The 27033-nt window shown below is 40.0% G+C and overlaps 1 protein-coding gene across 1 annotated transcript; it reads right to left on the bottom strand.

Moving 5' to 3' along the window:
- Positions 1-189: 189 nt before the first annotated feature.
- On the bottom strand, positions 190-7974 carry KNSTRN (kinetochore localized astrin (SPAG5) binding protein). Its single transcript, XM_077127450.1, has 9 exons — positions 7647-7974; positions 7372-7466; positions 4958-5090; positions 4198-4245; positions 3736-3841; positions 3452-3545; positions 2342-2403; positions 1529-1603; positions 190-800 (listed from the first exon to the last, which is right to left on the bottom strand). The coding sequence occupies exons 1-9, from the start codon at positions 7853-7855 to the stop codon at positions 669-671; spliced, it is 954 nt and encodes a 317-aa protein (XP_076983565.1). The 5' UTR covers positions 7856-7974; the 3' UTR covers positions 190-668.
- Between the last annotated feature and the right edge of the window lie 19059 nt (positions 7975-27033).

Raw genomic sequence — 27033 nt, 5'->3', positions numbered from 1 at the left:
CATTTTTAGGTTAAAAGCCTACCTTCATTTCCCAATATTACAGTCAGAATATTTACGGAAATATTTATTTTAAAGTAGCACTTGTTAAAAACCAGAAGTAATTTAGATTAAAAGCTCCAAGGTGTATTGTAGGTGTTATTACCACCCATACCTTCAACCCATTTATTAAGCCAAACCATTTCAAGCAACTTCAAGTTCGTATGTTCATAATGAGGTATGGAAGACCAACAGGATGGGACAGAATGTACTCCAAATTAGAAGGGGGCAGCATGGCTCCTTGGTGTCTGCTGCAAGCAACCTGTGCTCCACTGTATAATTGGGCTTTGTTCCCACAAATCTGAATGTCTTCTTTTAGATCCTCTAGCTGTGGCTAGTTTAGCTCCCGATTCTAAAGGTGTGCTGTTTTGTTGTTTAGGAGGTTGATCAAAGCCTCTAGGTCCCTCTTTGGTAGGCCTCCATTATTTATGTGTGAGCCTCAGGAGAGCTGACCAATCTGAAGGTTGGGGACACTACTGAAAGAAGTAGCTTCCATTCCACCTTAATTCTACTGCAGAAGGAGTTTTCATCAGGGGATGTTGAGTCCTAGAAAATCAGAGCCAAGGTTTCCTAGGGGGCTTCCTCTGAGACTTTATCCCCAAGAGGGAACCATCTGGCCACTTCCTTTTTAATCACATTTCTAAGAGCTGTTCCATTTCCTCAAGGACTGTTGTAAAATCATTTACTTGACTGTTATATATAGTTTGCTGTTCGAGGAACCGTATCCTTTCTTCATCTTTCATCTTCAACTTTACTTTTAAGGCCTGCATGGAAAGACATTCAAAAAGGTAAAAAACAACAAGTCCTCTTTTCTCACAGAAAAGACACTAAACACACCAGAACATTACGTATCTATCCCAGTGAGGAAGAGTAATAGTAATAAACAAGGCATTTTCCATCTTAGATTTGTTTATCTATGTTCTTTTTGGGACCTGTCCCTCTACACTATAGACTCCTACATCTAACCTGGAGCAATGAAATCTAGCAGGGTTCAACACAATAGCCAATGATTCCTAAACAGTCCAAAGCAGCCCAGACCCAAGTTTCTGGGTTTCTGAATATAGGACCTTCCTCTTTGAGAAACATACTATCACAATTCCCCAGCATAGCTTTTATTTAGGACCCAAATCTCAACTTTGAACAACCCAGTGTGTTACACAATGCTTCATGCATTGTGAACATCTCTAAGGAGTCCTCCAGAACAGAAAAAGGAAATTAGTTGAAAAACTGTAATTTAGTTCAAATAAAGTCTGTAATTTAGTTAATAGTAAACTAGCTTCAGTATTGGTTTCTCAGTTTTGACAAAGTACCTGTTAATATAAGATGCTAACACAGGGGAATTGAATTTTCTGCACTATCTTTGCAACTCTTCTGTACATCTAAAATTATTCCAAATTAAAGTTTCTATTAAAAATGAACAGAGTCCTCTACAAATTTACATATTATGATAGGAAACAGTAATTATGTCTCTGAGGGACATGTCTGCTTTCACCTGTAACTCCTCCATCTGCTTTTTGGCTGTTTCATTAAAAAGCTTCAGCTCATCTTGTAAAGTTTCCAACAGCAACTAAGGGGAAGAAAGTACAAGGTAGCAACAAATCTCTACTGGGACATGAAAATGTTTACCTAACCTCTTCATATAAAATGGGAGTTGAATTCGATGATCCCTAAAGTCCCTTTCATTCATTCAATACTTTGTCTACCCCACCTACCAGGCACTGTATCCTGCCTCCTTGAGGAACTCAGTAGACAGGACTAGCCAGGTTATTGCACTATAATGTGTTCTGTGCTACACAGACAATATGATCAAAATACAGTCACCACGGAAGCCTGGGAGAGCTGGGGAAGGCTTCCAGACCTAGTATTACGATTCTAAGACAACAACTAATCACTCTGGATGCAGAGATCAAAAAGGCTCAAGACTTTAAGCCCAAGCAATTATCTTCCTACTTTAGGGAAGGAATAAAAAAGAAGCCAAAGAACCCAAATTTAACTTCCCCCTGGACCTTTGCATCATATACTTCTAGACAAGGGAATAAAGGGAGAAATTTGGTGATGTACAGAATAGAGACACTAGAAAGCTCTCTATTCAGGTCCATCTCATTATATATACACTTTCAACTCAGACTCAAAGCCACCTTCCAAGTAAAACAGGCTATTTTAAGAGTTCACATCCTACTGCTCTCTTCTATCATGGGTAACCAAAGGCCGCTTCTTGGGGTTTATTAAGCACAGACTAGAGACTGCATCAGATTTTTCAGAGCCCCATGGTCACTTGTCCACCCATTCACACCCATGCCCTCACCATAGAATCCTTGTGATCTGTAGTGTATTCCTGCTGCGATGCCAGTGTTTCGCTGCCTAAAACTGATGATAAAAGAAAATCAGCTTCATTTAGGGAACTGCACCTTTAACAAAAGAAAACGAAAACCCCTCCAGGGACAAATACAGGAGTATATATTAAAGAAACTTCTCTAAACATCTGATCCCTGACTCTCTCCCCTGAGTCTACACCTTGACAGGGTCTCTCACACCTGCCCTCTAGAGCTACAATCTATCTCCTTCCTGTCTAGGTTTGGATATAGACAAAAATTCTTTCTGCTTTCTCCTTATCTTAGTGAAAAAGGCTGGAATTTTTCCGCAGGAAAGGTACAGGCTGGATCTTTTGTTTTGCTTACAATACAAATATTTCCTGGTAACTATAACCACAACAAGCATATTTGTTAACTATAAAGAATATATACTTTTCCAGACTCTGTACTTCCCTACCACCCCCAAAATATATATATATATATTTTACTAAAATGTGATCTAAAGATCATTAGTATTACTCAAAATCAGCATTTCTTAATTCAAAGACGCATGTGCCCTTTCCTTGGGCCTTCCTAGGCTTGTTAATCCGAGCCCTGTCTTAGACTCTGGGCAAGTCTTTTTTTCCACCTGCTTCTTCACTACAGACCCTGTTCTCCAGGGACAGGACTGGAAGAGGGACCACATTTTAACCACAGTGATTCTGATGAATAACCAGACTTAGGAAACCCTGAAAGGGAATTATGTCTCTCTTTTGATCTGGGAAAGACAACAGGACACACTCTCCCTTAAAAACAACAAAATGTTTCCTGGTATATTTGCAAAGTCATGCTTGGCATCAAATGAACGGTACAAAGTATTAACATAAGGAAGAAACAAGACTCTCTCTCCACAACCATCTGGAGCTATCAGGTAAAATCAATATCACATGAAGGTGAAAACAGCTGAACAAAAAGAAATTCTAAAATCTTTAGGGCTTAGTTAAGCCACATTAGCACTGACGGGGCCAGTTAATGCCACAGGGGACTCCGGATGGACTAGAGTTGACCTGGGAAGGAGCACAGTGCACTGATTCCTTTGAAGGCAGTTGTGTGTGGTCTCTCACCTGGGTTGATGCCCTTACTCTCCAAAATTGCCAAACAGTTGTCCTGAAACTTCTCCAGCAGTTCTACCTTCTGGGTCAGATCCTTCAGCTCTCCCTGTTGGGACGTCATGCAGACAGATCAGGTCTCACTCTTGGACAGCCACAGCACACGCCTAGCATCTTCTATTTCTGCCCTTGGGGACCTGGGCATTATAAGCTTGCTCCCACCCAAGGGGCCATTCCTGCAGATTCCACATTCACCTCCCTCATGGCAGCTGACGGCAGAGGTCTGGTGGGTCTCTTACCTGAGTTTCAGTCAACTTTAGGTGCAACTGCTTATTGACGGCCTCTAAGAGCTGGTTTTTATCCTTGAGTTCTTCCTCTGATTTCTGCTTACTCCATGGTTTATAGCTGTAATAAATGTACTTATGTGAAGAGGTAGCAGGATTAATAGTATAGACCCTGGAGTCACACAAACAGGGGCTTGAATCCTGGCTTCATCATATAGCAGCACTTCTGTTTATGGGCCATAGCTGGCTTCGATTTCCCATCAGCAGTAGTCCAATAAGCTCCTGTCTGATACTCAAAATGGCAGGCACCATTATAGACTCTTTTTGTGACAGTGATTCTCAAATCTGCTGAGCCTCATCTCTGAAAATTCCTTTCAGGCTTCTGGGGTGGTACCCAAACCATAACACAAACATGTGCCATGAATGAGAGACCTGTTTTCTTAAACACTGTCTAGTTTCATTTACCCTGAAGCTCACCTTTTTTTAATGTTCTTCCTGATGGCAGCGTCTGCAGCTTTCGTCTGCCTAAAAAGCAAAACCAAAGAAAGTGATTACAGCACTTGCTGTGCTGCGAACAAGGCAGAACAAAAAGTCTGACTTTCTATGAGAGGATCAGAGATTACATTCCCTGCAAATAGCACACGTTTGCAAAGCTCTGAAGGCCCATGCCCTTTTGTTTTACCAGACTATCAAAAATAGCTTATCAAAAGGGAATGGGGGGCGGGCCGCGGTGGCTCAGCGGGCAAAGTGCTTGCCTGCTATGCCGGAGGACCTCGGTTCGATTCCCGGCCCCAGCCCATGTAACAAAAACGGAGAAACAGAATACAATAAAACAAGAAAATGTTTAAAAATGAAAAAAAAAAAAAAAGGGAATGGGCTCCTCTTCCCTGACCATCCCAACAACCTGATCAATCTGCTCCTGCTCAAGATGCCATCTCATGTTGACTTTACAGAGAGAACTGAAAGCACCACATGACACTAGGGCTCAATGCTGTACTGCTTTGGGCCACTGACCACAGGCCAACTGTTCAGGTGCCTCGTGCATCTAAAACCTATTTTCTAATTCTTGGTACCAATCAATTTTTTTTTGGGGGGGGGGGTCATGGGTAGGCTCTGGGAATCGAACCCAGGTCTCCAGCATGGCAGGCGAGCATTCTGCCACTGAGCCACTGTTGCACTGCCCCCAATCAATTTTTAACCAGATATTTTAACTGTATACTAATGATCTGACTCTCACCCATTCTCTCGTCTCTGTTTGATGATTTTTGTACCATCGTTCTCTGAACTTCCTGAAGGAAGAAGTTTGGAAATGTCTACATCTTTGGACTTAACAGGTAACAGACTCTTAGAAACGGCTTGAGTTTGAATGTCTGCAAAGGAAAATAAGAGGGTGGAACTCCAAGAGGCATGACTTAACAATGGCAACCCTATAACAAACATATCTTTATTCCAAGTTGTTATCACCATTCTGACCAATCTCAATTTCAAATCTCAGAGATTCAAATCTGACCAATCTCAACAAATAAAGATGTCTTTATTTCCCCAGCAGCTAGCAGAATATCTGGCATTTTGTCAGATGTTCAATACCTGTTTGCTGAATAAAACTTCCCAGCTTCACGGGTTGTTTCACAGATCTTCATTTCTAAACTCTAGGTTTCTCTTCTGTCTTCCATGGTGACTGGCTCTACCTCAGGTCCTTTTTATCTGCATATCCTCCATAAAGTTTAGAGGTTGCCCAGCTGGCATTCTATTCCGATCTTGTTGCTAGACTGTGGCCCTGCCATGCCACTTTCCTCCCCGCAAAGAGAACATTTCTCCCCTAGCTCAAGTGCCAATCCTCCCCCATAAATGGTCTACCATTTGTCTTCCATGATAAATTCCAGTTGCTTATTCTGGAGTTAAGCACTCCTCCCCTCCCCACCATCTGCCCCCTACCCCAGCCCCCTTACACACAATACATAGCACAGAGGCTTTCCTAGCTTAAACTTTTCACTTTGTTCACTCTACAATGACTCCCTGAAGCTTGACCTGTTAAGAACCATAACAATTAAATCAAATCAGTTGAAGAAATAAGGCACAAAGCCCTGGAAGGGATTGGGATGAATATGACTTTTCAGGTTAACAGATTATTCCATTCAGAGGTACACTTACTGGGCACCTTTGCTCTCTATTTAGATACTCTTACCCACAAAATAAATATTAAGAGGATTATTTTTGAGGGGTCTGTGGTAAAAGGTAATCTCCATGCTCGAGTATTAATGTTATATATGGTAACAAATCTATCCCATGTAAAAAGGCGCTAACAGTAAATGGTTAAAATTAACACCGTCTATTGAACGGAATCGGTTTTTAAAAACCCATATTTCATAGAACCTAAGGAATGCACAGTAGAAAAAAATTAGCAGGACTAAAGACTGTGTCCTTAAAATGTAAGAAACTAAGAGGGGAACTGGATGGCTGGTGTCCAGGAAGGGAAAGCATAAGGCTTCGTAACTTTTATTTTTAATTTTTAACAACGTGTGTATATGAAAAGCTATAAAAACCAAACCAACCCATGCTTGACACTGAAACAAACAAAAAACTGGCAGACAGCTTAAAATTTTAAACTATTGAGGTTATGTCTGATCATACAACCCAAAAGGGAAAAAAGCAAAGAGATGAAAACTTCCACCTTGGCTGAGGAGAGCCAGTTACTAGCTGCTGAAGCAGGCACAGGGTTTTCCAGAGGAAAGACAGCAGATTTGCATATAGAGACCTGCTTCTGTTCCTCCAGGAACCCCTTAGGCCTTGCTGATGCTGCTATTACCGTGGAGGGGTTCTGATGCAAGATGAGACAAACAGACCAACCCTTTTAAGCCTTTGGAGAAAAACCTATTTACTTCACAGCCCAATTCTATTACTGCTCATCAACCAGACGCACGGGGTCATCTGGGAAAGGATCATAAATAGCTGCATCACAATCTACCACAACAGTTTTCTGGTGTCTGAAATTTATTCTGTGCTACAGTCTCTAGATTAGGCAGCTGGACAGCTGCAGCTCTTATGCAATGACTTTCAACCACCCGCAACGTAAGAAAGCAAACGGCAAAGCAATAAAAAATTATATTTTTAATCGTATCTTTCTTCTCCTAATCATATCTCTTTCTTCTCAAAATACTTTGGCTAAGCCTGACCTCCCCTAGCTCGCTCAACAAACACTTACTGAGAGCGTACTATATGGGAGACACTGTACAGATACGTGAACAAGACATGATGCAAACAACCTAATGTTCTCCCCCTAAGTATCCCACTTACCAAATGACCCCCCTACCTTCTCCCTGGTAACAAACCCATATCCTCAAAACAGCCCCAAGCCTGGAAATAAAACCAATAACTGGTTATCCCCTATTTTAGAGGGATAACTGTAGAATAACCAGCAGCTTGAATCTAATTGGTGGAACGCAGCACAATGAGGTGTGAGGAACGGCAGGGCAGGTCTAAAGAGCCCTCTCTTGGTCTTTCCCCTAACTCCCTAGACATAAACTAGACAGACTGGCTCAAGGGACGCTAACACGCTGCGAGGGCCCACGGAACGCCCTCATTTGCCCCGCGCCCCGCATTCCCCGCCACCAATCTGATTCCCGCCCCATCCGCACTGCCGGCTCCACCCACCTGAAGGTAGGCCGCCCCCCAGCACAGAGGGGGCCTGAAGAGTGCATACTGTCTTCACTATGCTGGTCATTCTTACAAGGCGAAACGGCTGGACTCTGGAAGGGGCAAGGTTAAAGTGACGCTGCGCTTGGCCAGCAGGCGGAGAACCCCCGAAAGGCGGGATCCGACCTGCTCAGCCTCCACGGAAGGGTCGGAAAAGGGAATATTTTCCATTTCCAGGCCACCCCGTCTGCCCTCCACATTGAGTCCAGTTCCCAGCCCCAGGATAGTCGAACCTAAACGCCGTCTGCTCCCGCCCGGCGTCCGCGCGGGTCTCCTTTAAAAGATGATGCGGAGCAACCGCCACACCGCTTGTCGCGTCTGCCGCCTCGGTTTCAAATGGAAACTTCCGGTGACTGGGTGGGCGGGGGAGTGGGTCACCTTCTGCAGGCAGCCATGTTGTACGGAAGACTTTATCCTGGGCGATGGCTTCAGGAGCAGCCATACTGTACGGCTGGAGGTGGAAACCTGAGGTTCCTAGCGGTGGATTTTGGAGGCTGCAGGTGTGGGCAGGCTGCACTTTGCAGGCCCCAATGGCGTTGATAAGCCACAGGCGTCATATTCAGGGCTTGGGATGCAAAAGTGTACGTTCAGAATCCAGGTTGTCACAATCCTTTTCATTATTTGGTCTGTGTTTGTTAGGGGTGTTGCATGATGCCCAATTGCGGGGACACAGGTTATGTGAACGGGCAGAAAACAACACATTACAGGATGGATTGTCGTGGGTGGGGATTGGAGAAGGCGACCAGTGGGCTGAAATACCTGAGACACCTACTAGCAGTCCGAACTTAATAGTATTTATACAGATTTTAAGCAGAGACTCAAGGCTACTCCCAATGAGCAGAGCAGAGTTTTGAAGCACTAAAAACACCAAAAATTTCATCCAATAAATATTGAACACCTGCTATATGCCAGACACTCTATAAAGTATAGGATGGAGGACAACAAAGATCAAGACTGATCTTGCCTCTGCCTCCTTGAGTTTACAATCTAGTGCAGGAGACAGTAAACAATCACACAAATAAATACATATCTACCAATTTTGGCAAAACTATGAAGGAAAAATAAAAAGTGCTATGAGAGAATAGCAGGAGAAACTAGTTTTAATTGGAGGGCCAGGGAAAACTCTCTGATATTTAATTTCTGGAAGGAGGAACCAGAGGGAAAGAGATGCAAGGCCCAAGGTGAGTATGGGTTTTTTTTTTTTTTCTTGCAGAAACTGAAAGATGGGAAGAGAATGGTAAGGAGAAACCTGGGTCAAAACTTGAAGGCCTTGGAAAAGAGATTAGATTCTATCTTAAAAGTAATGTGAAGCTGTTGAATCATTATAGCAGGAGAGTATCATTTGATTTATATTTTAAGAAGCACACTCTGGCTACTCCCTTGAGAGTGGGTTGGAGGCAGCAAGAGTGACACCTGAGAGGCGTTTGGGAAGTGACTGCAATCACTTGTGAGCGGTGAAGGTGACTGGGTCTTGATGGGGGTGGTCAGTAGTGGAGATGGAGAGAAGCAGACACGTTTAAGATGCTTTCGGAAGTAGGATCTCAGAACTTGCTGATAAGTTGCGTGTAGGGGGTGAAGGAGAAGCTTGAGTAATTGTGTGGATAGAGATCATTTCCTGAGATGGAATCACAGGAGCAGGAGTCTGCAGGTTGTATTGGGAGGAGATGGTTCAGTTTTGAATATGGTAAACTTGAAATACCTTTGAGACCATCAGTTGGAGCTGTCAAATAGGCAATTGTCAATACAGGCATTGAGCCAAGAGGAGAGGATGAATTGGACATATGTTCATGGGAGTCGTTGGTATGTGGATGTATTTAAAGCTGTGTTATTGGGTGAGATCATGTGGAGCCAAGGACAGGGATACCCAGCATTTAGAAGTTGCAGTTGTAAGGTGGGGCCTGCCAAGAAATATGAGAAAGTGAAGAAAATTAAGGAAGTATTGGGCGTTGGATCACGTCTCAGCAAAAGTATTGGCATATTCAAGTCTCAAGCTGTGGTTCTGTGAGTGTGAATCCATTTGTAAATAGGACCTTTGAAGATGTTATTAGTTAAGGTGTACCCCACCTGAATGAGGTGCGCTTTAATCCAATGCAGCTGAAGTCCCTATAAGCAAAGGAAATTGGACACAGAAAGAGAAGCCACAGGAGAAGCAAGAAGCTGGAAGTCAATAGAACCTCTAAGAAAAAGAAGATGCTGCCATGTTTGTTGCTATGTGACAGAAAAGCCAAGGAATCCTAAAGACTGCCAGTCAGCAGAAGATACTGGCTTTGGGAGGAAGCAAGCCTTCTAGCCTCTGAAACCCTGAGCCTGTAAATTCCTGTTGTTAAGCCAACCCATTGTGTGGTATTTGTTTTAGCATCAGGGAAACTCAAACAGATGGTGTCCCAGAAGTCAAGAAGGAAGTAATGGTAAACTGTTGAAAGCATCTGAAAGGGCAAGCAGAATGAGGATTAAAAGAGATCTATTTAATGTAGCAATGTAGAAGTCATGATGATTACAGCAAGGGAAATTCTGGTGGCGGGGTTGGAATGAAAATTACATTGGCATGGGTTGAAGAATAGGTGAGAGGTGAAATAAAATAGGTAGGTGTAGACTCTAGAGGGTGTCTGTGAACAGAGTAGAACAATTGGGCAGTAGCTGGAGGTGGGTTGTGGGTCAAGGAATGGTTTTCTTGAAGATGGAGATATTGTTGGATACCTGTTCTGATGGAAGTGAGCTAACTGAGAGGAAGAAAACTGTGCTTCAGGAGGGAGAGAGGTTGAACAAACAGCAAAGTCTTGGAGAAAGGGGAAAAGGAGATCTAGAGAAGCATCTTCAAACTCTTTTGTACATGTACCCCCCCCAAAATAATTTTAGAAGCAGTGTATGCTCTAACCCTTTTTTTTTATTATTAATTAAAAAAAGAATTAACAAAACAATTAGAAATCATTCCAATCTACATGTACAATCAGTAATTCTTACTAACATCACATAGTTGCATATTCATCATTTCTTAGTACATTTGCATCGATTTAGAAAAAGAAATCAAAAGACAACAGAATAAGAATTAAAACAATATTAGAAAGAAAAAAAAAAACAAAAAAAACAAAAACAAAAAACCTATACCTCACATGCAGCTTCATTCAGTGTCTAACCCTTTTTTATTAGAGAAGTTTTAATGCATAAAATACGCAAAATGCAGTTTCCATAAACCACCCTAATATTAACACCTTGCATTTTTATAATTGTACTATTAACTAGAATCCACCATTTACAGTAGAGGTCACTGTGTTGTACAGTCCTCTGTTTTTTCTTTCTTTCTTTTTATTCCAGTAACATATATATAACCTAAAATTTAAAAAAAAGGAAAAATTAAAAACATACACAATTCAATGCTGTTAATTACACTCCCAATGTTGTGCTACCATAACCACCATCCATTACCAAAATGTTACAAAGTAACTGTACATTTTAAGCATTAACTCCCCATTCCTTATGCCCAACCTGGCCCCTGGTGACCTGTATGCTAGATTCTGACTCTATGAATTTGTTTATTCTAATTATTTAATATCAGTGAGATCGTACAATATCTGTCCTTTTGTCTCTGGCTTATTTCACGCAACTTGATGTCTTCAGCGTTCAGCCAGATTGTTGCATATATCAGAACTTCATTCCATTTTATGACTGAATAATATTCTCTTGTATGTATATGTAACATTTTTAAAAAAAAAAAAACACTTTTATTCACCCACTATACAATCCATCCAAAGTGTACAATCGTTGGTCCTCAGTATAATCTCAGAGAGCTGTGCTTTTGTCACCACAATCAATTTTAGAACATTTTCATTGCTCCTAAAGAGAAAAAAAACAATACCCCTTACACCCTGCTATTGTTGACATTTAACATTAATGTGTACATTTGTTACAATTGATGGAAGAACATTAAAATATGACTGTTAACATAGTCCATAGTTTGCATTAGGTGTATTTTCCCCCATATACCTCCCTATTATTACACCTTGTAATAGTGATATCAATTTGTTCTAGTTCATGGGATAACGTCTTATATTTGTACCATTAATCACCTCTGTCACTATGTTATGCAGTCCCTTGTTTCATTCTCTAGCTTTCCTTCTAGTGATAAAGCCAACCTTAAACTTCCCCTTTCAACCACACTCACATGCACGATTTAACACTGTTAATTACACACATGATAATAAAATATCATTACCACTATCCATTTCCAAACGGTTACAATCAACCTTGTTAAAAAAATTCTGCACAAATTAAGCTCATGTTTCCCGTTCTCTACCCTCCTTCTAACTTCTGGGAACCCATATTCTAGATATTAACTCCATGAGTTTGCTCACTTCATTTAGTTCATTTCAGTGAGCTCATACCATATTTGTCCTTTTGTGTCTGGCATTTTTCACTCAACATAATGTCCTCAAGATTCCTCCATGTTGTTGTACACATCAGGTCTTCATTCCTTCTTACAGCTGAATAATATTCCATTGTTTGTATATAACTTATTTTGTTTATCCATTCATCAGTTGATGGAAACTTGGGTCGCTTCCATCTCTTGGCAATTGTAAATAATCCTGCTATGAACATCAGTGTGCAAATGTGCATTTGCATGAGTAGGTCAGTGGTAGAATTCTTGCTTGCCATGTAGGAGATACAGGTTTGATTTCCAGCCCATGGACACTCCCCCCAACCCCTCTGCAAAGCAACAACAACACACACACATCTATATCTATATCTATCTATATCTATATCTATATCTATATCTATATCTATATCTATACTATATCTATATCTATATGTATGTTTGAGTTCCTGCTTTTAATTATTTTTGGTATATACTTAGAAGTAATAGTATATGGTAATTCTATGTTTAACTTTCTGAGGAACTTTCAAACTGTCCTCCACAGTGACTGTACCATTTTACATTCCCACTAACAATGAGTGAGTGTTCCTATTTCTCTGCATCCTCTCCAGTACTTTTAATTTTTTTTTAGAGTAGCCATTCTATTCAGCATGAAATGGTATTTTGTTTTGATTTGCATTTCCCTAATAGCTAATGATGTTGGGCATTTTTTCTGATGTGCTATTTGGCCATTTAAAAATGTCTTTTATTGTAAAATATAACTATATACAAAGAAAAGAAAGAAAAAGCAATAATTTTCAAAGTACACTTCAACAAATAATTACAGAACAGATTTCAGAGTTTGTTATGACTTACGATTCCACTATTTCAGATTTTTCCTTCTAGCTGCTCCAAAACATTGGAAGCTAGAAGAAATATCAATATAGTGATTCAGCAATCATACTCATTTGTTAAATCCTATTTTCTTTGTTATAACTCCTCCTTTCTCTTTGATCCTTCTCCCAATCTATAGGCATGTTTGGGCAATGCTAGTCTGACGTTTTCATGTTGATAAGGATAGGGGGATGTAATTAGTTGATAATCTTGGAGAGGCTGGTCCCTCTGGGTTTCAGGATTTATTTGGCCTAGGAACCCTCTGGAGGTTAAAAGATTCAGGAAAATAAACTTAGTTCATGAAATTTTTATAAAGTCTCAGTTCAAGCCCTAGGTGTTCTTAAGAATAAACAGGAGTGGTAGCTGAGTTCCAGGCCAAGATGGCAGCTTAACAATGTGCGCATTTTAGTTCATCCTCCAGAACAACTACTAAATAACCAGAAACAGTTCAGAACAGCTCCTGGGGCCATGTCAGTGACTGGACACACAGCATACCCCAGTCTGGACTGGCTGGACCGGCTGCGAGACCCCCCAGAACCATGAGTTACACAAGCCATGGCGGCCAGCACCTCTCCTCCATAGACTGCTTCCCAAAGAGGAAAGGAAAGAGACTTTACCAGCAGCAGGGGCTGAGCCCAACCAAACGCCAATTGTGGAATTAATGAACAAATTCTGACTACTAAAAATAGACCCCCAACTCAGGTAAATCTGGTCAAAGCAGAGGTTGCTCATTTTTGCCCCGGCGCCAAGGGGGCAGGGCTGACGGAAAAAGAAAAAAAACAGAAGGAAACACAGGTTTTTGTGGCTGTGTTTCTAAACAGGCTTGACTACCTTTAGACACAGCTGCAGGGCTTCCCAGGCTGCAACTGCCCCAGGCATAGGCAGAAACAAGCTCATTTGAGGGCTTGTCTGGAGCCTGTGCCTTCCCCAGGGGAGGGGTGAAGCACAACTCAGGTGGAATCCCTCCCTCAAGGAATTCAGACACCAGGGCTTGGCAATTTGAAGCCATTAAAACCATCCTACAACCTCTCCTCTGTCTCCACTACACCCCCAGCAGGGAGAGTCTGCCAAAGTTAAAAGTACCGCATCATCTTATGCTGGTGGGACCTGCAGGCAGACAAGCACCACATACTGGGCAGGATAAGAAAAACAGAGCCCAGAGACTTCACAGGAAAGTCTATCAATCTGCTGGGTCTCACCCTCAGGGAAAACCGATGCAGGTGACTCCTTCCTCCTGATAGGAGACCAGTTTGGTCTGGGAAAGTCTGGCTGGGGTCTATAATACCTAAGTAGACCCTCCTAAGTGTGGGGGGAAAAAGGCACCATACAAGCAGGGCAAGAAACAAGAAAACAAGAACTGAAAAATTCTCCTCTGTTAAACAAAACTTGAGCTAGAGGTCCACATAAAACTGAACTGAATGTCAAAGAACAGATAGACAAAAAATACATACAGCAAGAAAACCTTAGGTAAAAGAAGTGCAAAAAATCTCCAGAATAAACTAATTAAGGTAATTAAATGCCTAGATGCCAGCAAAAATAACAAATCACACTAGAAAAATTGAAGATATGGCCCAGTCAAAGGAACAAACCAACAATTCAAATGAGATACAAGAGCTGAAACAATTAATTCAGAATATACGAACAGACATGGAAAACCTCATCAAAAACCAAATGAATGAATTGAGGGAGGATATAAAGAAGGCAAGGAATGAACAAAAAGAAGAAATCGAAAGTCTGAAAAAACAAATCACAGAACTTATGGAAATGAAAGGCACGGTAGAAAAGATTAAAAAAACAATGGAAACCTACAATGGTAGATTTCAAGAGACAGAACACAGGATTAATGAACTGGAGGGCGGAACATCTGCAATCTGGCAAGAAAAAGAAAATGTAAGGAAAAAAATGGAAAAATATGAGCAGGGACTCAGGGAATTGAATGACAATATGAAGCACATGAATATACGTGTTGTGGGTGTCCCAGAAGGAGAAGAGAAGGGAAAAGGAGGAGAAAAATTAATGGAGGAAATTATCACTGAAAATTTCCCAACTCTTCTGAAAGACTTAAAATGACAGATCCAAGAAGTGCAGCATACCCCAAAGAGAGTAGATCCAAACAGACATACTCCAAGACATTTACTAATCAGAATGTCAGAGGTCAAAGAGAAAGAGAGAATCTTGAAAGCAGCAAGAAAAAAGCAATCCATCATGTACAAGGGAAACCCAATATAGTCTTATTGGGTAGATCTCTCAGCAGAAACCATGGAGGCAACATGGGATGTTATATTTAAATTATTAAAAGAGAAAAACTGCCAACCAAGAATTCCATATCCAGCAAAATTGTCCTTCAAAAATAAGGGAGAAATTAAAACATTTTCAGACAAAACATCATTGAGAGAATTTTTGACCAAGATACCAGCTCTGCAAGAAACACTAAAGGGAGCACTACAGCCAGATACGAAAAGACAGAAGAGAGAGGTGTGGAGAAGAGTGTAGAAAGGAAGACTATGAATAAAGGTAAAAAGAAGGAAAATTAGGTATGACATATAAAATCCAGAAGGCAAAATGGTTAGAAGAAAGTACTACCTGTGCAGTAATAACACTAAATGTTAATGGATTAAACTCCCCAATCAAAAGACATAGACTGGCAGAATGGATTAAAAAACAAGACCCATCTATATGCTGTCTCTACTCAAAGGAAAAGAGGGAAAGGACACAAATGGACATTTGCACACCAATGTTTATAGCAGCATTATTTACAATTACCAAGAGATGGAAACAGCCAAAATATCCATCAACAGACGGTTGGCTAAACAAACTGAGACATATACATACGATGGAATATTATGCAGCTCTAAGACAGAATGAAGTTATGAAGTATGTAACAACATGGATGGACCTTAAAAGGAAATTATGCTGAGTGAGATTAGCCAAAAACAAAAGGAAAAATACTGTATGGTCCCTGATATGAACTGACATTAGTGAATAAACTTGGAATACTTCGTTGGAAACAGAGACCATCAGGAGATAGAAATAGGGTAAGATATTGGGTAATTAGAGCTGAAGGGATACAGATTGTGCAACAGAACTTAATATGAAAACTCAGAAATGGGCAGCACAATACTACCTAACTGTAATACAATTATGTTAAAACACTGAATGGAGCTGAGTGTGAGAATGATAGAGGGAGTGAGGGCTGGGGGCATAAATGTAACCACAAAGAAAGACAGATGATAAAAATTGAGATGGTATAATCTAGGAATGCCTAGAGTGTATAATTATTGTGACTAAATGTACAAATTTAAAAAATGTTTTTGCATGAGGAAGAACAAAGAAATGCCATCACTGCAGGGTGCTGAAAATAGATGGTAATTAATATTTAAAAATTTCAACCAATGTGTGAGACTAAAGCAAAAAATGTTTATTTGGTACAAAATTTATATTTTGACTAGTGCATCTCCTAATATAACTTTTGTTATATCGATTGTTGGTTGAACAACATAAGTACATGGAACCTTGGATAAGACATGAGATTTTGTTGGTCTGTCCAGAGTGAGGCTCCGATGAATCCCAGAGTGATTTGATCAGTAAGTGGAAAAGTATTTGCAAAGCCCCCTTTGGGGAATGGTGAGAACGGGGGAAAATTCAACCTCCCCAAGTTGAATTCTTGATATTCTCACAAGCAGTGTGGACAACCAAAGCTATAGGCTGAGCCCCCAGTCTTGGGATTTGTTCATATGAAACTTAACCCCACAAAGGATAGGTCAAGCCTACTTAAAATTAGGCCTAAGAGTCACCCACCACAGAACCTCTTTTGTTGCTCAGATGTGGCCCCTCTCTCCACCCAACACAATGAGCAGTCTCACCACCCTACCCCTCTCTACGTGGGACATGACTCCCAGGGGTGTGGACCTTCCTGGCAACATGGGACAAAAATCCCAGAATGAGCTGAGACTCGGCATCAAGGGATTGAGGAAAACTCAAGAATGAGCTGAGACCCAGCATCAAGGGACTGAGAAAACCTTCTTGACCAAAAGGGGAAGAGTGAAATGAGACAAAGTGTCAATGACTGAGAGATTCCAAACAGAGTCGAGAGGTTATCCTGGAGGTTATTCTTATGCATTAAGTAGATATCGCCTTGTTAGTCAAGATGTAGTGGAGAGGCTGGAGGGAACTGCCTGAAAATGTAGAGCTGTGTTCCAGTAGCCATGTTTCTTGATGATGATTGTATAATGAGGTAGCTTCACAATGTGACTGTGTGTTTGTGAAAACCTTGTGTCTGATGCTCCTTTTATCTACCTTATCAACAGAGGAATAGAACATATGGAATAAAAATAAATAGTAGAGGGAACAAATGTTAAAATAAATTTGGTTTGAAATGCTAGTGATCAATGAAAGGGAGAGGTAAGGGATATGGTATGTAAAATTTTTGTTTTCGTTTTATTTTTCTGTTGTCTTTTTATTTCTTTTTCTGAATTGATGCAAATGTTCTAAGAAATGATCATGATGATGAATATGCAACTATGTGATGATGTTGTGAATTACTGATTATATATATAGAACGGAATGAGCATATACTAAGAATGTTTGTGTTTCTTTCCTGTATTTTTTTTAATTAATAAAAAATTTTAAAAAAAGAATAAACAGGAGTGATGTTGGGTGGGATTTAGCAAACCATGGCAATTAGCACTATCTAATTGAAGCTTGCATAAGAGTAGCCTCCTGAATAGCCTCTTAACTCTGTTTGATTTCTCTTAGCCACTGATGCTTTTTTTTTTTTTTTTTTTTTTTTTTTTTGCATAGGCAGGCACCGGGAATCGAGCCCGGGTCTCCAGCATGGCAGGCAAGAATTCTGCCATTGAGCCACAGTCACACCACCCTGATGCCTTCTTTTATTACACGTCTCTTCTTCCTTTTGATTAAGAAGCTGTTGTTTATCCCACGGTGCCAGGGCCAGACTCATCCCTGGGAGTCATGTTGCTTTTTGGCCATTTTTCATATCCACTTTGGAAAAATGTCTATTCAAGTCTTTTGCCCATTATAAAATTGGTTTGTTTGTCTTTTTATTGTTAAGTTTAAGATTTCTTCACATATTCTGGATATTAAACTCTTATCAGATATGTGGTTCCCAAATATTTTCTTCCACTGAGTAGGTTGTTTTTTTTTCTTTGTATGCTGTATGGTGGGGTCACATATCATTGTTTTTCCATTTGAGTATCCTGTTCTTGCAGCACTATTTGTTGAATTTTTGTTTGTTGCTTGTTGGGAGGGCATGGACTGGGAATTGAACCTGGGTCTCCTACATGGCAGGTGAGAATTCTACCACTTGAACTACTCTTGTGCCCCCCTTGGTTGTCTTTTTACTTTCATGATAATGTCCTTTGGTGCACAAAATTTTAAATTTTGATGTGGTCCCATATATCTATTTTTTTCTTTTGTAACTCATGGTTTGGGTATAAAGTCGAAGAAACCATTGCCTAACACAACATCCTGAAGATGCTTCCCTGTATATATCTTTTAGGAGTTTTATAACCCTGGTTCTTATATTAAGGTCTTTCATTCATTTTTAACTTTAGAATATGGTATTTGATACGAGTCTCCCTTTATTATTTTGCATGTAGAATATCCAGTTTTCTTAGCACTATTTGTTGAAGAGACAATTACTTCCCATCTGATGCACTTGGCAGCTTGTCAAAAAATCAACTGGCCATAGATATGAGGGTTTGTTTCTATTTTAAAGCTGCTGGAATGCATTATACCAGAGTGGATTGGCTCTTACAAAGGGGATTTATTAAGTTACAAGGTTGCAGTTTTTAAGGCCATAAAAATGAGTTTTCCATTTCAGTGAAGAAGGCTGTTGGAATTTTGATTGGGAATTGCATTGAATCTATGAATTATTTTGGGTAGAATTGACATCTTAAATATTTAGCTTCTCAATCCATCAGCATGGAAAGTAAGTATTTAGATCTTTTTTTATTTCTTTTAGTAATATATTTTTTTATTAATTAAAGAAAAGAAAGAAATTAACACAACATTTAGAAATCATTCCATTCTACATATGCAATCAGTAATTCTTAACATCTTCACATAGATGCATGATCATCATTTCTTAGTACATTTGCATCGATTTAGGAAAAGAACTAGCAAAACAACAGAAAAAGATCCATGAACACGGTATGCCCTTCCATCTATTTAGGTCTTCTGTGATTTCTTTTAACAGTTTTTTGTAGTTTTCTTTGTATAGGTTTTTTGTCTCTTTAGTTAAATTTATTCCTAGGTATGTTATTCTTTTAGTTGCAATCGTAAATGGAATTCGTTTCTTGATTTCCCCCTCAGCTTGTTCATTGCTCGTGTATAGAAATGCTACAGATTTTTGAATGTTGATCTTGTAACCTGCTACTTTGCTGTACTCATTTATTAGCTCTAGTAGTTTTGTTGTGGATTTTTCCGGGTTTTCGACGTATAGTATCATATTGTCTGCAAACAGTGATAGTTTTACTTCTTCCTTTCCAATTTTGATGCCTTGTATTTCTTTTTCTTGTCTAATTGCTCTGACTAGAACTTCCAACACAATGTTGAGTAACAGTGGTGATAGTGGACATCCTTGTCTTGTTCCTGATCTTAGGGGGAAAGTTTTCAGTTTTTCCCCATTGATGACGATATTAGCTGTGGGTTTTTCATATATTCTCTTTATCATTTTAAGGAAATTCCTTTGTATTCCTATCCTTTGAAGTGTTTTCAACAGGAAAGGATGTTGAATTTTGTCAAATGCCTTCTCTGTATCAATTGAGATGATCATGTGATTTTTCTGCTTTGATTTGTTGATATGGTGTATTACATTAATTGATTTTCTTATGTTGAACCATCCTTGCATACCTGGGATGAATCCTACTTGGTCATGATGTATAATTCTTTTAATGTGTTGCTGGATTCGATTTGCTAGAATTTTGTTGAGGATTTTTGCATCTATATTCATTAGAGAGATTGGTCTGTATTTTTCTTTTTTTGTAATATCTTTGCCTGGTTTTGGTATGAGGGTGATGTTGGCTTCATAGAATGAATTAGGTAGTTTTCCCTCCGCTTTGATTTTTTTGAAGAGTTTGAGGAGAGTTGGTACTAATTCTTTCTGGAATGTTTGATAGAATTCAGATGTGAAGCCGTCTGGTCCTGGACTTTTCTTTTTAGGAAGCTTTTGAATGACTAATTCAATTTCTTTACTTGTGATTGGTTTGTTGAAGTCATCTATGTCTTCTTGAGTCAAAGTTGGTTGTTCATGTCTTTCCAGGAACCCGTCCATTTCCTCTAAATTGTTGTATTTATTAGCATAAAGTTGTTCATAGTATCCTGTTATTACCTCCTTTATTTCTGTGAGGTCAGTAGTTATGTCTCCTCTTCCATTTCTGATCTTATTTATTTGCATCCTCTCTCTTCTTCTTTTTGTCAATCTTGCTAAGGGCCCATCAATCTTATTGATTTTCTCATAGAACCAACTTCTGGCCTTATTGATTTTCTCTATTGTTTTCATGTTTTCAATTTCATTTATTTCTGCTCTAATCTTTGTTATTTCTTTCCTTTTGCTTGCTTTGGGATTAGTTTGCTGTTCTTTCTTCAGTTCTTCCAAGTGTACAGTTAATTCCTGTATTTTTGCCCTTTCTTCTTTTTTGATATAGGCATTTAGGGCAATAAATTTCCCTCTTAGCACTGCCTTTGCTGCATCCCATAAGTTTTGATATGTTGTGTTTTCATTTTCATTTGCCTCGAGATATTTACTGATTTCTCTTGTAATTTCTTCCTTGACCCACTGGTTGTTTAAGAGTGTGTTGTTGAGCCTCCACATATTTGTGAATTTTCTGGTGCTTTGCCTATTATTGATTTCCAACTTCATTCTCTTATGATCTGAGAAAATGTTTTGTATGATTTCAATCTTTTTAAATTTGTTGAGACTTGCTTTGTGACCCAGCATATGGTCTACCTTTGAGAATGATCCATCAGCATTTTAGAAAAAGTTGTATTCTGCTATTGTGGGGTGTAATGTCCTATAAATGTCTGTTAAGTCTAGCTCATTTATTGTAATGTTCAAATTCTCTGTTTCTTTATTGATCCTCTGTCTAGATGTTCTGTCCATTGATGAGAGTGGTGAATTGAAGTCTCCAACTATTATGGTAGATGTGTCTATTTCCCTTTTCAGTGTTTGCAGTGTTTGCCTCATGTATTTTGGGGCATTCTGGTTCGGTGCATAAATATTTATGATAGTTATGTCTTCATGTTGAATTGTTCCTTTTATTAGTACATAGTATCCTTCTTTGTCTCTTTTAACTGTTTTACATTTGAAGTCTCATTTGTTGGATATTAGTATAGCTACTCCTGCTGTTTTCTAGTTGCTATTTGCATGAAATATTTTTTCCCAACCTTTCACTTTCAACCTATGTTTATCTTTGGGTCTAAGATGTGTTTCCTGTAGACAGCATATAGAAGGATCCTGTTTTTTAATCCATTCTGCCAGTCTATGTCTTTTGATTGGGGAGTTCAATCTACTAACATTTAGTGTTATTACTGTTTGGGTAGTACTTTCCTCTACCATTTTGCCTTTTGTATTTTATATGTCATATCTAATTTTCCTTCTTTCTACACTCTTCTCCACACCTCTCTCTTCTGTCTTTTCGTATCTGTCTTTAGTGCTCCGTTTAGTATTTCTTGCAGAGCTGGTCTCTTAGTCACAAATTCTCTCTTTGATTTTTTGTCTGAAAATGTTTTAAGTTCTCCCTCATTTTTGAAGGACAATTTTGCTGGATATAGAATTCTTGGTGGGCATTTTTTCTTTTAGTAATTTAAATATATCATCCCACTGTCTTCTTGCCTCCATGATTTCTGCTGAGAAATCTACACATAGTCTTATTGGGTTTCCCTTGTATGTGATGGATTGCTTTTCTCTTGCTGCTTTCAAGATCCTCTCTTTCACTTTGACCTCTGACATTCTGACTAGTAAGTGTCTTGGAGAACGTCTATTTGGATCTATTCTCTTTGGGGTATGCGGCACTTCTTGGATCTGTAATTTTAGGTCTTTCATAAGAGTTGGGAAATTTTCAGTGATAATTTCCTCCATTAGTTTTTCTCCCCCTTTTCCCTTCTCTTCTCCTTCCGGGACCCCCACAACATGTATATTTGTGTGCTTCATGTTATCATTCAATTCCCTGAGTCCTTGCTCATATTTTTCCATTTTTTTCCCTATAGTTTCTGTATCTTGTCAGATTTCAGATGTTCCATCCTCCAGTTCACTAATCCTAACCTCTGTCTCTTGAAATCTACCATTGTAGGTTTCCATTGTTTTTTTCATCTCTTCTACTGTATCTTTCATCCCCATAAGTTCCGTGATTTGTTTTTTTCAGACTTTCCATTTCTTCTTTTTGTTCGTTCCTTGCCTTCTTCATATCCTCCCTCAATTCATTGATTTGGTTTTTGATGAAGTTTTCCATGTCTGTTCGTATATTCTGAATTAGTTGTTTCAGCTCTTCTATCTCATTTGAACTATTGGTTTGTTCCTTTGACTGAGCCATATCTTCAGTTTTCCTGGTGTGATTTGTTATTTTTTGCAGGCGTCTAGACATTTAATTACCTTAATTAGTTTATTCTGGAGATTGCTTCCACTTCTCTTACCTAGGGTTTTCTTGCTAGATGAATTTGTTGTCTATCTGTTCTTTGACCTTCAGTTCAGCTTTTTCTGGACCTCTAGCTTAGGTTTTGTTTAACAGAGGATAATTTTTCAGTTCTTGTTTTCTTGTTTCTTGCCCTGCTTTTATGGTGCCTTTTCCCTCCCCACCCTTAGGAGGATCTACGTAGGTATTGTAGACTCCAGCCAGGTTTTCCCACACTAAACTGGCCTCCTATCAGGGGAAAGGAGTCACCTGCTTCAGTTTTCCCTGAGGGTGAGACCCAGCAGGTTAAAAGACTTTCCTGTGAAGTCTCTGGGCTCTGTTTTTCTTATCCTGCCCAATATGTGGAGCGTCTGCCTGTGGGTCGCACCAGCAAAAGATGTTGTAGCACTTTTAACTTTGGAAGACTCTCCCTGCTGGGGGCATGGTGGAGACGGAGGAGAGGTTGTAGGCTTTTTTTAATGGCTTCAAATTGCCAAGCCCTGGGGTCTGAATTCCTTGAGGGAGGGATTCTACCTGAGTTGGGCTTCACCACTCTCCTGGGGAAGGCACAGGTGGGAGACAGCCCTGAAAGCAGCCCGTTTCTGCCTATGCCTGGGGCAATTGCCGGCCGAGAAGTCCTGCTGCTGAATCCAGAGGCTGCCAAGTCTCCATAGAGACACAGCCACTAAAGCCTCCATTTCCTCCCCTTTCCTCTTTTTCCACGAGCCCAATGAGCGACCTCTGCCTTGACCAGGTTTAGAGTGTCTTTCCTTTCCCTCTGGGAAGCCACTTGTGTGGGAGGGGCGCCGGGCACCAGCCGCCACGGCTTGGGGAACTCACGGTTTTGGGGGGGATTGCAGCCAGTCCAGCTGGTTCAGACTGTGGTACACTGTGTGTCTGGTCACTGATGTGGCTCCGGGAGCTGTTCTGTACTGTTTCTGGTTATTTAGTAGTTGTTCTGGAGGACGAACTAAAATGCACACATTGCTAAGCTGCCATCTTGGCCCCACCCCCATTTTCTTGTATCTTTATCTTGCCTTAGTATTAAGGTAACGTTGGCTCCACAGAATGAGTTAGGTAGTGTTCCTTCCTCTAGTTTGAGCAGGATTTATATCAGTTCTTCTTAGATTGCCTGATAGAATTCATCTGTGCCTGGGCTTTTTTTTGTTGGGAGGTTTTTAAATTACTGACTCAATCTCTCTACTCACCCAGTTTTAGTTGGTACCTACATTTTTTTTTCATTACTGTAAATAGTTGTAAAGAACTGTTCCAACGCAGCTCTTGAAGGGCTCAGGTTGGCATAGCCCCAAGACCAAAGAACATAATACGCATGGGCTCAGGCATGAGTTTTATTAGTTCTTACAAATAGGAGAAGATTTTTCCTGGTGGAAGCCATCTGGAAAATGAAAGTCAGTGCTCTGCAAAGATGGGAATGCAAGAGGCAGCTTATAAGGGCTTAGCATAAAACATTCCATAGGGTGTGAGAACAGAGTTTCAGCAGGGTCTCATGACACAGGGGTTTGGAGATTTGTTATCAACATCTCAGAGGAGAGGGGTTTTAATAAGTGATTTATGATACTATCTGTACATTCTGTTTCTCCCTGAAGAAGTCTGTAGACCTTTAACATCTCTCCTGGTCATGAAGGTCACTATATGCAGTAACTTGCTTTCAATATGGAAGGAGAGCCCGGGCCCTGGGTCTCCACAAAAACATACTTGCTGCCTATTGTAAATTGTATATGCTGTTTATTCATTTTTAAACTAACTTTTCTCTTGGTGTTTCACTTTGGATAGTTTGTATTATTATGCCTTTAAGTTTACTGGTCTTTTCTTCTGTAATGTATAAACTGTTAATGCAATCCAATGCATTTTTCACCTGAAATATTGTAGGTTTCATCTCTACAAGTTCAATTTGGGTCTTTTAAAATATCTTCCATGTCTCAACTTGACTTTATGAACATTTGGAATGCAGTTATAATAATGGTTTTAATGTCTTTGCCTGCTAATTTTCACACAAGTGTCAGTTCTGGGTTGATTACACTTGATTGGTTTTTCTTCTTTTTGTGGATCATATTTTTCTGTTTCTTTGCCTGATTAGTAATTTTTTATTAGACCCTAGACATTGTGAATTTTGTATTTTTGGGTGCTAGATATGTTTGTTTTCCTACAAGTACTCTTGAGCTTTGCCTTGGATGCAGTTAAATTACTTAGAACCAGCTAGATCTCTTAGGGTCTTCTTTTTAAGATTTATAGGGTGGCACCATGCAAATTTCAGGACTATTTAGTTTAGCATTTAGTTGGTGTCTAGGGCTAATTAATCCTCATTACTGAGGCAAGACCCTCTGAGAACCCTAACCAATGCCCTGTAAATAATGAGGTTTACTAGTCTGGGTGATGGGAGCAGGTAGTGCTCTGTGTGAGCACCACGTACTGTTCCCTCTAATTCTTTTGGGTGATTCTTTCCTTGGCCTCAATTTCCTCACACTCATGTGTTGAGCAATACTCTGCTGAATACTTGAGGGGTCTTCCACATCCCTAGAATTCTCCCTATGTCCCTTTATCCTCTCCAGTGCTTTGCCCTGAGCATGCAAGCTACCTTAATTGTCCCCAACACTCAGCTGTCTGCTCAGCTCATGAAGTCTTCAGGGCTCTCCCTGGGGAGACAGCTGGGGCTATCATAGAGCTCATCTCAGGTGTTTCTTGTTTCTCAGGGATTACTGCACTTTCCAGCCTAATGTCCAGTGTCTTGAAAACTATTGTTTCATGCAATTTATGTTTGGTTGGCTATTTCAAGCAAGAGGATAAATCTTGTCCCTTCTACTCAATATTAGCTGGAAGGGGTGATGTCTATGCACTTTAAATATATTTTTGTTCAAACTATGGAGCTGCAGATTTAGATCGTTCAAATTTTGTAAAATGTCCATCCTATTTCCTGTTTTCAAAGCTAGGCCTGTTTATCCAATCCAACAGCCAAATCAAGACAGCCAAGAATGGCAGAAAAAATCTGATTTCAGTTTTCAAGTCAAATATATAAGGTAAATGTGCATGCTCTGTCCACCATCTCACTTTTGAGTTTGAGTTCATAGATAAAGGCACAGAACTGAGCAACAGGGCTGCCCTCTTCAAAACTTCTCATGGAAACTCTCTAGGTTTTTCTCTCTCTTGAGGCCTTCCTCAAGCAGAGCATTCTCAAGTGCTCCTCTTATTTGTTTTCCATACATCAGTGCAGGGGATTCCATACATCAGTGTTCCCTGGGAAGGAGGAGGAGGGAGCAACTGGGAAAGTGGAGGTCAGGAAGGAGATCTGGCAGACATAAGGCCCCTTCTAGGCAGATCAGTAGGAGGAGGGGGACCATATGAGGAATGAAGCTCTGGATATTGACTCCCTTAAAACTCTCTGTGAAAATAATTAGAATAGGCAAATTTGCAGAGTCAGAAATATGAATACAATTGTAGGGCAGGGTGGGGGTGGGGAATGGGGAATTAAGTCTTAATTGGTAGAGTTTCTGTCTGGGGTGACAGAAAAGTTTTGGCAATGGATGGTGTTGATGGTAGCACAACACTGTGAATGTAATTAACACCACTCAATTGTATACTTGAAAGTGTTTAAAATGGAAAATTTTATGTTGTATATGCGTTACCCATAGAATATTCAAAACAAAGGGGATACCTTAATGTAAACCACAGACTTTAGTTAATAATGTAATAATAATAGTTCATCAATTGAAACACATGTACCACCCTAATGCAAAATGTTAGTAATAGGGAAAACAGTGGGAGTTGGGGGGCAGAAATATAAGGGAACTCTGTACTTTCTGCATGCTTTTTTCCCTTCTAGAAAATCTTCGTATCACTGCAGAGAAATGCAGGCCCTAGATTGAAGGCCTCTGGTATAGGGTGTGTGAAGCTGTTGATTGAATGATGACTGCTTCCTTCATTGTAATAGAAGGGATGGGAAAGAAGCAGGCAGGAGTAGGGGTTGGTAATTTGGGGATTTGATACCTTGGAGGTAAGGGAATTTCTGAGAGCTTCACATTTCTTTATGAAGAACGAGTTTTTGATCCACTTCAAAGAAGGGGTAAGGGGTGAAGGACATCAGATGTTTGAGGAAGCTGGGGAAATATGAAGTGATCACTACAAAGAATGGAAATTAGAAACTAGTTGGGCAGGGCTGAGGACCAAGTTGAAGTTGGCGGTCATGAATGCGAATCTACACCAGTCTGCCCAGCTGTGGTTTTCTTTAGCAATGATGAAGGTCTTGCTTGTCTGATGTTTGTGAATTTGGTAAAATGCTCATCTTTTCCCTATGTTGAGATATTATGTGAACAGTCACACAGAGGCCTGCTAATTATAAGAGAAGTTTACGAAGGTACTTCCAGGGCTCTTCTGACTTTGGATGGCCAGACATTTACCAAATGACTTCCCTTTGTTTCCCCTCTTTCTAGCCAGTTGAGTTACAGTTTCTTCTCTTTAGTTTTCTGCCTCTAGACCCTGAGTTACAGCCTCCCCTCTGAACAAGGATGTGGTTAGGAAGGGTGAGGTATGTGTTTTTTTCTTATACCCAGGAAAACGGGATTTTGCCGCATGGCATGGGGTAATGTCATGTGCATGGGCAATGGATAATGTCCATTGCCCATGCACATTATCAATGAATGAAATAAGGCCACTAGAGAAGAAAAGACCAGAAACTGATCAGGATAAGGGATGAAGGTTGTAAATCAAATTTATCTCCTTTCCTGATACCTCTCA

This window comes from Tamandua tetradactyla, chromosome 14 (genome assembly GCF_023851605.1).
Source record: "Tamandua tetradactyla isolate mTamTet1 chromosome 14, mTamTet1.pri, whole genome shotgun sequence".
Classification (NCBI taxonomy): Eukaryota; Metazoa; Chordata; class Mammalia; order Pilosa; family Myrmecophagidae; genus Tamandua; species Tamandua tetradactyla.
The sequence above is the reverse complement of the archived record's forward strand: the minus strand, read 5'-3'. Positions and strand labels throughout refer to the sequence as shown.

Excerpts from the sequence above, each read along its gene's own strand:
- KNSTRN (XM_077127450.1), bottom strand. The coding sequence starts at position 7,855 with ATGGCTGCTCCTGAAGCCATCGCCCAGGATAAAGTCTTCCGTACAACA. Across the intron at positions 4,246-4,957 it reads AAACAGAGACGAGAGAATGG|GCAGACGAAAGCTGCAGACG; the intron begins GTGAGAGTCAGA and ends TTTGCTTTTTAG. Across the intron at positions 1,604-2,341 it reads CAGATCACAAGGATTCTATG|TTGCTGTTGGAAACTTTACA; the intron begins GTGAGGGCATGG and ends TCTTCCCCTTAG.